We start from the raw sequence: 12929 nt of genomic DNA on the forward strand, positions 1-12929 counted from the left end.
GCGCTGGAAAAGCTGATTCGAAATTAATGGGATGAATGAATGGAGGCTTGGACGGTCATGTTTCCTGGTCTGACTTGTCGTCCTTGTACATTGTACGTGGCGCACGTGGCGTTTTTGTATCTATTGATGGTGACCCTACATGTTTGATTCGGACCATCTTATTTATTATTGAACACTTGAAACGTCACCTGCACTGGGAGACGAGCATAATTGTGTGCGTGCCTTCTCTGGGCAACATGAGTTTTTAACGTCGAGAGAGCTTCCACTGCCCCCATTCGACAAAATTAAGGTATATACAACAATTCCCAGCCCGTCAAGACAAGACGAGCAAATTTGCCAACACTGCGCTCGCTATTCCAGCTACTCGCCCCGAGCTCCATGCCCGATGGCCATAATAATTTCTGGCAACCCTGACCATTCTGCAAAACATAAAACGCCCTGTGACCATGACCGTAACCGTGTGTAAATGAGGTAGAAGGAGAGACGGCAGCCAAGACTTCAAGTAGCTTTCCGTCACCAACATGACATCCAAAACTACAGCCAACCGTAGCAGATGACAAAAGCACCACAAAAACTGGCCTAGATACAAAGAGAGCTGGTTTATTGGCCCCCTGAAGGAGTGGCGCTACCACTGGATTGGCGTTGATGGGACTGCCCCGGGCTGGGCGCAGGGACGGGAGTAGGGGATGCTTGGCTCCCTGCGCGCTGCTGAACTTGTTGCTGAGCCTGCTGAGCCTGTTGGGCCTGTTGGGCCTGTTGAGCCTGTTGGGCTTGCTGAGCCTGCTGGGCCTGCTGGGCCTGCTGAGCCTTTGCCTGTTGCTGAGCCTGAAGAGTGGCGGCGGCCTGCTGCTGCTGCCGAAGGAGAGCCGCATACTGGTGAGGACTGGTGGTTGCCGCAATGCTGTTGGCAAGACCGGGCTGTCCGGTTCCCCCCGCAGCAGCATTCATGGCAGACTGGCGCTGTGCCATCATGGTTCTCGTGAGATGTTCTGTTGCGACCTGGCGTGCTTGTTCGGGCGTCAGATTCGGGTTCTTCGCCCTCAACTGGGCTTCTAGTTGAGCAAGCTGTGCGGCGATGCCGGCGGGAAGCTGAGGATGAACTCTTTGGCCTGGGGAACTACCGTTAACGGCGACGGGCATGTGTAGACCATTAGTTGGCGGTGATGTATGCCCATTGGCATTGGCAACCGCACTGTACTGAGCCATCATGGCCTGTGCGGTGGTCATGTAGTTTTGTTGATTGATTCCGTTGATGCCATTGCGCAGGGGAGGCGAGCTGTGCGGTCCAGGAGTACCAACTGCTGCGCCATTGGTCTGTTGCTGCGGTGGTTGCTGCTGCTGTTGCGGCGGCTGCTGCTGATGCTGCTGATGTGGCTGGACTTGCTGCGGTTGCTGGTGTTGCTGGTGCTGAGCCTGCTGGATCTGAACTCTCTGCTGTTCAGAGATGCGTTGGGCACGAAGCATCAAGTTGGCATCCGGCTGCTGGTTCGGCATTGGCATTCTCTGCTGGCCTTGCATCGCAGCTTGCAGCTGGGCCTGCGGGACAGCGGCCATCTGGTTGGCAACCGAAAGCCCGCCATTCATCTGAGCTTGGACACCAGCAACTCCCATCCCATTGACCGGAGCTTGCATGGGCATCCGGGGCCGCTGAGTGGCGGCGGCAACGGCAGCAGCGGCTGCGAGTTGGCTTGGGATACCTGGGCGAGCAGCACCACCTGCTGGGACGCTGCCGTTTGGAAGATGATTTCCGTTTTGCTGTGCTTGTCCTCCAGCCCCCGCTGCCTGGGCTGCCTGGGCTGCCTGGCCTTGAGTCCTGGCTTGTAGAGCAGCTCGTCGCTGGGCTTCCTGCCGCTGCGCGTACTGTGCCATCTTCTCTGCTAGAGCCTGATCGCGTTCGAAACGGAGGAGACTGTAATCTCTTGGTGTCTTTTTCTGCCGTTGCGAAATAGTATCGTTGGGCTTCTTGTTAGCTGAATTTTGTGACGCTGAGTGTTGTTGCTTTTGGATAGTGGTCTCTCTCTTCTTGGCGAGCTTTCTCATTGCATCAAGTAGACTCAAGTGCTTTTGATTACGCCGCCTCTCGACTCGCACTGGCACCGACGGTCTCCTGCGAACGGGCGTCATGGCACCACCAGCGGCACTGGCTTGTTGTGCAGCCATTTGGTTCTGCTGAGCAATGACTCGCTGTGCTGACTCGATTCTGCTGTTGTATGCCTTGAAGTACTGCGTCTTTTGCATGTCTGCTGGAAGGCCTTCGAGATTGATCCATCGCTCAAAGCATTCCCAAGGCGTGCGTCTCTCAGCGCCCGACTGAAACTTGGATTTGGTCGACAACATGTGAGCAATCAATGACCAATTATAAGAATACTCCCGAACAAGTCCCCGCAATTCATCATCCTCTACCAGCGTCCATTGCGATGGCCCGCGAGACTCATAGAAGCTCTGCACAGGCATTGCGTGTTCCGAAGGTGGCCTGAATTGGTGACCTGCATGTAGCCTGTCTCTGATGTGTTTTGAGTCAGGCCGGAAGAGGGCAACTTCGTCAGTCGTTGCGGGAAGTTCAACGTTGTGGACGGCTTGGTCGGCCACGAAGGCGCCCTCGAACTCATCATCTGACTCCTCATTCTCGTAGCTGAATCTGCTGCGTTTGCGCGGAGGGGTGGACGTTACAAGCTTCATTTCACCTTCAACGTACTTGCTCAGGGGCAAAGCAGGACGGCGCCAATGGGCGTCTGGGTCATACTCGGGGTTTGTGATATCTCCACTCAGGACCTTCAGAGGTGAGCCATACATTGGAAGCTCATCAAGTAGGGCATCCGAAGCCGTTGTTCGCCGCAACCCGAACACAACATCGTCTTCCTGTAGAGTGAAGATGGCAGACGGGGGAACGGTTTCCACGAAGTCATCGGCAAGTTCGTCCACTGGTTGCGGCGAGTCTACATCGCCAGATGATATCAGGTCGGGAGTTGGCTGATTGTCCGCCCCGTCTCCATCAACATCCGTCATGGGCACATCGGCTTCTACCGTTTCAGCCTTTGGAGGGATAGCAGCACGAACTTGCATCTGTTTTCGCTCATTGGAGGATGCTTCGTACCATTCTGCGCAGGCATAGGCCAGGTTTCGGGCAACTGCCATTTTCCATTTGCGCTCCTCACGAAAGTCTGTCCGCATCCATTTCATCTCTTTTAGTAGCGTGTCCCACTGTGTCGGAGGTCTTGTCGGCTCAGGGCAGCGCTTGAGTTGACGTAACGACCACTTGTCATGTTGTTGCAAGTGGTATACACGCCTTAGGACCTTGCAAGCCTGGTGGTCTTGGATGGCAATGTCAGCATCCGGAGTGGCGATGGTCTTATTTGCTTGAAACAAGATTCGTTCAAGCGGTTGCATCCACTTGGAAGCGCCGGTAAAGTTTTGCACGAAGAGTGAAGTGTAATAGTCATCCGTTGGCTGCAAAATTTCTTTGTGGCCCGATACAATGGATTTCTCATCAACTCGCTTTGGTTGTTTCCCAAAAAGGACCGTTGACACCTGGCCCTTCGATCGATCTCGTTTATGCCCATTTCTTACTCTGGATGCCGGAGACTGAGGAGTTGAAGTGACAGGTGTGAGCTGATCGTGTGATCCTTTTGTCGCATCTCGGTCTGCGATGGACGGGCGGGATATCGCGCCACCTCCCACGATTTCGGTCACAGATTTCAACCGCATAGCCCCGGAGGATACTCGGGTGACAGCTCTCTCCGGAGCTGGTAGTTGCACAGTCTGTTCCTTTTTAACGGCTGTAGTGGGAGTCTGAACCGTGCTTTGAGACGGCGGTTTTGAATCGCTAGGAGTCACGGGTTTCTGGGTTTGGGCTTGCGTTCGTAGCTCGGTGGCGTCGACTTGCATCTGATCGGGCGAACTGTCCTGACTATCGGGAACCTCAGCTTTACCGAGTTTCTTTGGCTCAATTGCTGGGGGTTCATGTTCTGAAACTTCGTCAATCATCGAAACTTTCGCGGCTTCTTCGGGCGCTTGTGGTGTCGCAGATGTCGTGCTGGATCTGATTGATTCTTGAAGAAGCTGGTCCTCTGCGCCTGGGCTGTGCTCCTGACCTTCTGCTACCTTCTCCTGCTGGTGTTGGATAACCTCACTAGCGTCTGGCTCGTCCGGATGTTGTGTCGGATCGACGAATCGGGTACTATCATTGTCGGGGCTGGTGTCCGTAGACACGTCGTGTATGGCCGGCGTGGTCGCGGTATGAGTAGTCGATGCTGGCGATGACATAGCCTCGGTTGCTTTAACAGCCTCGGGCGGAAGTTTAATGCTGAGAGGCGCATTGGTTGTGTTATTGTTAAGCGAGGCAGTGGCGGTCGGCTTAATCGGAAGGGGTGTTGGAGTGACCGACGCTGGAATTGCATCATGGTGTTTAGTTGCACTGCTGGCGGGCTTCTTCGTCCCGGGAGGAAATTTAACAGGAGGTTGTTGTGGTTGTTGTTGAGTTGCATTGTTGGTCGCCGACGCGCTATTCGTTTTGGTCTTGATATTCGTAGTCGGCTCAACAGTTAATGGTGGTTTTGGTCCCGGCGCAACCGGTTTCGCGGGAGATGTCGGGCTTTGCGATGGTTTCTGTGCAGGCAGACCTGGTGTTGATTGTGCCAAACTGCCTGATGCTGAGCCCGGTCGGCCATTGACAACAGAAGTAACCGCCTTGGACTGGGTTACATCAGATGATTTTTGTACAGGCGCCGTCGAAAATTCCTTTTTGATGCTATCGAGTGGTATTGGAATGGGAACTGGCGTCGGCTTCGAAGATGGCTGAGTTGTCGCAGCACTTATTTGCAGCGCGAGTGATCTTTTCAACTTGTCGATCGATTGCTTCTGCCTCGCCGGAATATGAAGCTCATTCAGCGGCTTTCCTCTGCAGATGGAAGATTAGTATTAGAGACAAAAGACGTATTCCACACCCAGACTAAACGGAGACGACATCGCAATAAACGGCAGCCAGGTGCTCAATTGATGCACACAACAAAAACACCAATATCGGTCCAAGGCATATTAAAAAAAGAGTCAGATTGCATGGCAAGGACGTACTGCAAGATGTCATTTGCTTGCAAAAACTGCCATTCGGCCTGTGTTGCCGCTGGCGCGTCAGGGTTAGCAAATGCATGGCTCGGCAAGGTCTCGACTTGGGTCGCGACCGCAAAGAGCTCGCGCAGCTTTCTCTTCCTCGACGTTACGATTGCACTGCGACGGGTCAGCACGACAAAAATTATATCGAAATGACGAGAAAAAATCGCGCCTTCGAACGAGACTATACTCACTTGCAGTCGTTGCGCTTTGATTGAAGCAGCCTCGATAGGTCGGGGTGCCCGACCTCAGTCATAGCATCGGCGTGGGCGGCATCCGTTTGAGGGCCAAACAGATGCACTGGAGGCCAATACGCAGTTGACAGAGATGAAATACCGGGTGGGTGACGATGCAAATGGTGGTGGTTGAGGCCGTATTGACGAATTGTTTTTTTCGTCCTTGTGAGGAGTCACCAACTTGAGAGAGGGCGTTGAAATTTGTCGGGCGGCGATTTCACCTCTGGGGGGGATCTTAGGGGGGAGGGGCCCGGTCAGTGGTGGTGGAAATTTTTGCCAGCGACATGGACATGGACATTGAATGCCTTGCGCAGGCGGGCGGGCAGCAGGCGGCAGCAGGCGGCCAATTCAAGCCCCAGAAGGGGGAGGGGCTCAGGCTGGACTCTGGACTCTAGTCCGGTATCTACGGAGTACGGAGCTTGTAGCTATCGACCTGCTTCGGACCAGCTTAAATGCTGGCATCTAGAGGGACGGGGGACATGGAGCCTAGTAGCAGTAGTTCTTGTCGAGTCCGCTGCACTATTATTAGGGCGTGTCCGGCGCACGCGTGTTCCACGTTGGCTCTTGCAGCATGTTGACATCAACGACAGGCCTGGGTCGTCAATTTGTCCGAGAGAGAGACTAGTTACGACTGGACCCGACATGACCACGGACGAGCGCGGGTAGCCGGCGGGCGGGGGCCAGTTCAACCGTGGACGCGACTTCAATGTCAATGAACATGAACGGGAATCCACCATCCAGCGCCTGAGGGAGGCAGCCACCGTCGACCTTGGACCCGCACTGTATGCAGACGGCCAGCCTGTCTTGCCTGATGCACGAGTCGTGTATAACTGTGCTCCGTACTCCGTACTTGGATACTGGCGGCTGAACAGATTGGATAGTGCGCGCGCCGTCTCAACACTGTAAGCCGCCTGGCCTGTTATCGTCCAGCCCTCTTCAACACTGACACAATTTTCACTACCGCATCCGGGGGCCCGCTCCAATCGTCATGGATCGATTGTCCAGCCCAGGATGAGCTCGGGGGTTCGAGTAGTAGCCTGTAGTTACACCCACTGTTAGTAGTTCATTACGGCCCTGCACGCAATCCTGTGTTTCTCATAATACACTTTTTTTTTTTTTATCGCGGTGTTGTCGTTTGTCAAGACCACCGTGCTGACATTTTCCAAAATGAGTGCTTTGTAGTAAAATAACAAGAAGAAAACTCTTTCCCCCTCCCGCTCGATTTATCGCATAAAACCATGTCTCGTCCTTTGGGCTTACATACATCCATCATGTTCCAACAACCAAGACACATCCAAGACGAAAAAAATGAGGCAAAAAAAAAAGGAGGTCAGTGCTCATCTCACAAGGTTAAAAACGGGATTAGCGCAACGACGACGGATGGAAAAGATTTGCAAATTCACACACTAGCCACGTTTTCATAGGAGTGTGGCTTGATACTAAACACATAAACAACACAAAACCACACCAATGCAACATTTGCTTTTGCAGCTACTAGACCAGTTTCCGGCCTACCCATACGAGGTTGTTTCAATATTACTCAAAGGAATCGCATGCATCTAGACGGTAGATGGACAGGCACAAGCATGACATGGCATCTGGATATTCGACGCTTCTTGACACGGCTGGGCCGCCACATTCCCTCTGCATGTATATGTTGCTGTTCATGCATGTTTTGTTTCACGAAATTGCCCCAGGTGATGTTTAGCTGACAATGTTGCAAGCCGACCGGCCGGTTCCTGGCTTGGTTTGACCACAGCTGGAATGGCTGACTCCGTCATTTGTCTTTCGTTCACATTTTCAGCATACGTCGCACTATTTCCGTCAATAATGGCACATATATTCATTGTTACAAAATGTCTTGTTCAGTAGCCTCACTTGAACGGCAAAGGTAGCAAAGCAGGGCTGTCTCTCTGCAGAGCCTTTTCAGGTCGCTGAGCGAGTCTCAGTCTTTCCGATCAAATAGTTGGCAAACATGCGGCGTGAATGTATTGAGGCTTCAAAGTAACAGCTTCGGAGCGAACAAAGTCCTTGGTTGCTAGATTTCGGAGGGTCCATGGCTGGTGGTCAGGAAAGTAAGTTGATCCTTTAACGCACATTTCATGCCATTTCATATTGAGTATTGGTTCATTTTGTATCGCCCTGTCTGGGCAAGACCTGAGCACACGATCCGATTCCCAGGCGAGTAGCATGCCGTTTTGTAGCTCAGATGCTGTTGGCCGAACATATGGGCAAAGCGAGCGTTTTTGTACACGGTCTATTCCATCATCATTGCCGTCTCTGTGGCCCCCAATACATCGAGCAAGTCTTGGTAGACTTTGTTCAATTCTCTCTGAGATAATACACCTAGGGGCAAGTCGCCTGGTTCAATCTGGTCACCAACGCACACAATGTTCTCACCGGCCCGTCAGCCCTGAAGTGATGCATAAAATTGAAGGATATTTTCTGACAACATCCCAGAAATATCGACTAGTCAGACTCAGGCATACAATATCATCTATAGAGTCTATGTGACACATGATTTGTAGGTGTGATTCTGTGGAGAGGTCGATGAAAGTGATCGAACGCACGAAATACGCAATCGTCGCTTCATAATCAACTCCAATTTCGACACTCTTGTGGTTTCTCGAATATTCATTAGCCTCTCATTTCTTAGTATTATTTATCGTGATCGCTCTGCAATCATTGGTGAGATCCATACGATCAGATAGCAAAGACAACATATATGAGATGCGCCGTTTAGGAAAATATAATCGCCTTGGTAGAATTATAGGCACAGCAAGAAGATGTACGAGTACCTCATCACACTCGTCAAAAATCTGCGAAATGTCACCACTCATCTCGAATCTCTACTCCGCCCGAGGAACGACAAGATAGAAGCGTTCTCCCATCTGAATTCGGTTTCTTTTATTTTGTCCCTTGTGGGGATGAGCAGAAAGTAGGAGCAGAGTATGTATGGAGTGTGAAGTTGAGGAAATGAGCGAAAAAAGATCCAACTGAAGAAATCTTGAGCGAATTCGAGGTTCTACAGCCGGTGTCAATTCTTCAGCTGTTGCCACCTGCCCAAGGCCTGCAAATCGAATTTGTGGCCTTTGGATCACCCAGGTCAGAATGAGCATCCTTCTGGGACTGTAGTCGTCATTTTTAAAACATGGCCGTCCTAGCGGTTTGGTTTGGCGTTAAAGTAATATCGAACTGTTATTATGCCTCCGTAGGCGAGGATGGAGCTCCATGGGAGTACTAAGACGCATCGTGTCTGAAGTCCCAACGATTATTTAGAACCGTTGATTCTCATTAAGGATGTGAAAGAGAACCGAAGTCTCGAGTGATGGAACCAATGAAGTCCATGGCAGAGCCTCTAAAGCTTGAAATGTCGAGTTCATGCTGTCAATTTTCCCGGTCCAAGGCTCCACATGTGCACCTTGTCAAGCCACTCCACGACCCTGCGGCCCCACATTTTCAATGTTGACTTGACTGGATCCTAGTCGGTGCGAGCGCTGCATCAAATCCAAATCTCATCATTAGCCTCAAACTCCAACCCATACTTGCAGCGCCATGTCGGAGCCCTCCAAAGGTCGAATAGCCATTAAATTCGGCTCAACATCTTCAACCCCGTCCTCTAACAAAACCTCCCGTCCAGCACCACCATCAAGCCTCGGAAAGCGGCCCCGATCCCACGCTGCCCTCGGCGCAGACTCGGACTCAGACTCAGACGACGACCGTCGCGGACGCCACGAAGCCATCACCGGGTTCGGCGCAGATGGTGCGGAGACGCGACACAAAAAGAAGGAGGATGTGAAGAGAGAATACGTCATCGAGCGGCAAGCGAATAGAGATTGGAGAGGGGAGATCCGCGCACAGAGGGGAGACAATCGACCCGCGGAAGCCAGAGGACACCAGCACAACCAAAATGGGAGCGCAGAGAGAACACCAGCAGACCAAGACAAAGGTCTATTATGGGGCCTGACCATCAAAGAAAAGAACGACCAGCCTTCCCCCGAGCCACAAGACACCCCGTCAGAGACGGCCAAGGAAGCACCCAAACCCAAGACGGCAGACGACGAGGCCCTCGACGCGCTGCTAGGCAACAAACCGAAAGAAACCAGAGTCATAACCACCGAAGACGACGTGTACAAACGCGATGCCGCAACCGCAGGCGCCGCCTCCACGCTGGAAGACTACGAAGCAATGCCCATTGAAGAATTCGGCGCCGCCCTCTTGCGCGGGATGGGATGGGACGGGGAACACCGCGGGCCAAAGTCAAAGGACGTGCGTAGGCGGCAAAACCGACTCGGCCTTGGCGCGAAAGAGCTGAAGGGTGTAGAAGATCTAGGCGGTTGGAACCAGAACGGCGCGAAAAAGAGGAGCCGGCCCCGGCTGCACGAGTACAATCGGGAACAAAATAAAAGAAAGGAAGAACGAGGCAGAGAAGATAGCTATAAGAGAGAGCGGGAGAGGGAGAGGGACAGAGAGAGAAATGGTCATAGGGAACGAGATAGGGATGGGGACAGAGATCATCATAGAGATAGGAGAGAAAGGGATATGGATAGGGATAGGGATAGGGGTAGACACAGGGACTACGACCGGGATAGAAGACGGTAATTTTGAGGAGTTCGTTGCAAAGAGGCAACGTTTCCCGAGGTGGCTGCGAGAGTTGAACTTTTATGACCCGCACAGCACTGTTGCGAAATTGCTTGAACCACCACCATAGAATACCAATACCCGATTCATGTTCGATTCATCCCTTCACTGGCCGCCATGGGTGCGGTCCAGACGACAATGAGGCCGGTACACCTGCGAGGCAACCAGAGTGCTGTCTGCGGACTCTGAACACTATGAGCTACCAGATACGAGTACTGGTAGCATGCCTAACGTAGCTCAGCCGTCAACTCGGGGGTCGTAGTTGCGATGCTCTCGAAAACGTGGCCTCGCGCGCAGGACTTCGGAACAGCCAAGAAACATGCACCACCAACAAGCAACAGCAGTAAACTCTATACCAAGAAAATAAATTGTGCATTTCATGTTCGTAAACCACCGCCCATTCACTCCATACATACAAGTCAAGTAACTAGTCCCAGTTCAAAATACCTGGGCCAACAAACCCACCGCGACCAAATGCCGTATACCGTTCCGTCTGTTTGACTAATTTGCGCAAGTCGTCACTGCAAAGGTACCCTCTCAAGTACATCCTTCAATATTCCCAATTCCATCACCGTACTTTTATGGTCGTCAGACTTTTCAATCTCCCCGATCGCCATCTCCTCAATCAACAGCCCACAGGCATGCAGCAGTGGTTGCACATAGCGGTGTTCAATAGCGGCAGCCATGCCCGCCGGCGCAAGGTCCTTGTACTCATTTCCAAATAGGAACAGGGCAAAGTTGGCGGCTTGTAGGTGGAACGGGGAGCCTTCTGCCCAGAATTCCAATAACGTCTCGATATCCGCTTCCTTGAGATATGTCAGGTCAGGAAAAAGCGTGTATTGTATAGACTCGAAACAATCCGGAGTGCCAAACCGCCCTTTGGAATTTGCCTTGCGCGCGGAAATGACTTCTTCTCTGAGCCAGGTTATCGCACAGGCTTGGAGAGACCCAAACATGCAGTTCTCGAGGAGATCTTCTAGGATGGCGAGGCGATCGTCCTCGTCAGGGTCCGAGTGAAGGACTGCTCCGGCAACGACTGTAGCGGCATTTCGAACGTGAATGTTGGCGTGGAAGACGGAAATGAGTGTTATAAGGTGGTGATACGGCATGTAGTTGTCCTTGGCGTTTGTATCTGCCGCACCATCCTGGGCAAGCTTCTTCTGGCCGACTAGCCAGATTGCGAGCACGACCAACGCTTCCATGGTTCCAGGGTTGTTCAATATCTCCGATTGGGGGTCGTCTCCGATGTAATGCTTCAATAGTTGTTGATGGTCTGGAAACATGTACATGCCGGGTCGAGGCTGGTCGGCGTCAAAGACGTCGCCTGCAAAAACCCAATAGGCAATCACACATAACAGTCCACCTCCTGATATCTTAATCTCCTCGATATTTGCGGGATCAAATTCGATTGCCAGTGGATCTCGAACAATCGGCGCTTGAAGGATCTCCCGAAGCTCGGCAAAGGTCATCTTGGCAAAGTCCAAGTCACCAGCAACAGCCTATATACGCCAGTTAAGGACCAATGCATGCAGTCAAGGGAAACGCTGGAGGCCATAACTTACTGCCAGCTGGCCGACCAATGCATCCTTTGCCCCCAACTCGTCCACCTCGTTAAACGCCTGCATCATCGTCTTCCTTCCTGGAACCACTCTCTCAGGATACGTATATTCCAGTAACCTCGCGGCCCATTCCAACTTGTTCGAGTTGACGTAGGCCTCAATGACACAGGTAATAAAGCAGCGCAACAAATGCGTCATAATTTCAAGCTCGTCAGCATTGGGAAGATCAGACTTGTCCGCCTCTGGATCGGGCGCACTCTTCGTCTCGTCGCTGGTATGAAGCGCGGTTCCGAGCACTGTACTCGACTGTCGCGACGGCAGCGGCGGCCTTTTTTGCGCGGAGAGCGATTGCATCAGCGAGATGATAGCGGCAGTCGATTCGGCGCTCGTTGGGTCATATGATCGATATACAGTGTCTAGTGTGGTGTGCAGAAATCGAGACGGCGTCTTGACTTGAAGTCGCTTGTGCAGGATGCCGAGCATACCGCAAAGAGTGACGAAATACTGGTTCCCTACCGAGCCGTTGTCTCCTTCCCCAGTCACCGTTTCCATGACCTGCAACACCTTGAGGATGACTTCTCGAGGGTTTCCAAGGCGCGCAATGGTCTCTAGACAGCTCTCGCTTCCGGGGACATGGATGAGCATTTCGACAAGGTCCCAGCCAATGTCACTAGTAAGCTCTACATCTTCCAGGATTTCGTGGAGAGCCGGCAGGATCCCGGGCGACATGGACTTGTCTATGATGGTAAGATATGTAAATCTATCGGATGCCGGGGGACGAGCCTCCTTGAGTCGCTGGATGACCTCCTCGGTGGTTGGCTCGTTGGTAGCCATGATGGATGTGCATGCAGCTTCAATGTTTGCTGCAGCTCAAGCTGAGCTTCGTACCAGACGGCGGGGTAGTTGGTCGAGTTCCGAAGGCGCGTGACGCTGCGATTAGCTGCAGACAATGCTCAATACAAGTGAGGGAGTAGATCGTCTTGCAGGGGGTTCAAGTGTCCTGGAATCAACGGCAGGGCAGCTCAGGTCTGGGTGGCTCAAATTAGTGATGAAGGAGTTTGGTTTGCATGACTTTATGCAGCACCTTGAGACACAGTCTTGAGCTTGCACATGTGAGTACTTGCCGTCGGTACTACTCTGTACGTATGACGAACTAGTTGACGCAGTACGGAGTCGAGGAGCAGCTTACCATCTGGCATGAGAGTTGCTTCCCCGCCTGCCCCTCCAATGTTAAAGTGCGATTAGCAGCCCCGCACTGACAGTGTCTGGACTCTGCGAGCTTCACCTGAGCGACACCTCCAGATACGTATCCTCAATGCCGATCTCGCATTGGCGGGTCTTGACAATCAACGGGCGTGTGATCTTGGAAACCTGGATGATTATTTCA

At 52.4% G+C, this 12929-nt stretch overlaps 3 protein-coding genes across 3 annotated transcripts; 1 reads left to right on the forward strand and 2 right to left on the reverse strand.

The window, feature by feature from the left end:
- Positions 1–600: 600 nt before the first annotated feature.
- EAF1 (Chromatin modification-related protein EAF1) lies at positions 601–5362 on the reverse strand (the record flags this gene model as incomplete). The annotated part of the gene is made up of 3 exons (XM_014686960.1): positions 601–4897; positions 5071–5223; positions 5301–5362. 3 exons carry the CDS (start codon positions 5360–5362, stop codon positions 601–603), a joined length of 4512 nt encoding a protein of 1503 aa, XP_014542446.1.
- A 3535-nt stretch (positions 5363–8897) lies between these two features.
- Positions 8898–9944, forward strand: SPP2 (Pre-mRNA-splicing factor SPP2; the record flags this gene model as incomplete). Its single annotated transcript, XM_014686959.1, has 1 exon — positions 8898–9944. The coding sequence occupies one exon, from the start codon at positions 8898–8900 to the stop codon at positions 9942–9944; it is 1047 nt and encodes a 348-aa protein (XP_014542445.1).
- A 557-nt stretch (positions 9945–10501) lies between these two features.
- Positions 10502–12376, reverse strand: G6M90_00g086700 (uncharacterized protein; the record flags this gene model as incomplete). The annotated part of the gene is made up of 2 exons (XM_014686958.1): positions 10502–11482; positions 11546–12376. 2 exons carry the CDS (start codon positions 12374–12376, stop codon positions 10502–10504), a joined length of 1812 nt encoding a protein of 603 aa, XP_014542444.1.
- Between the last annotated feature and the right edge of the window lie 553 nt (positions 12377–12929).

The sequence above is a fragment of the Metarhizium brunneum genome, chromosome 5 (genome assembly GCF_013426205.1).
Source record: "Metarhizium brunneum chromosome 5, complete sequence".
Lineage (NCBI taxonomy): Eukaryota > Fungi > Ascomycota > Sordariomycetes > Hypocreales > Clavicipitaceae > Metarhizium > Metarhizium brunneum.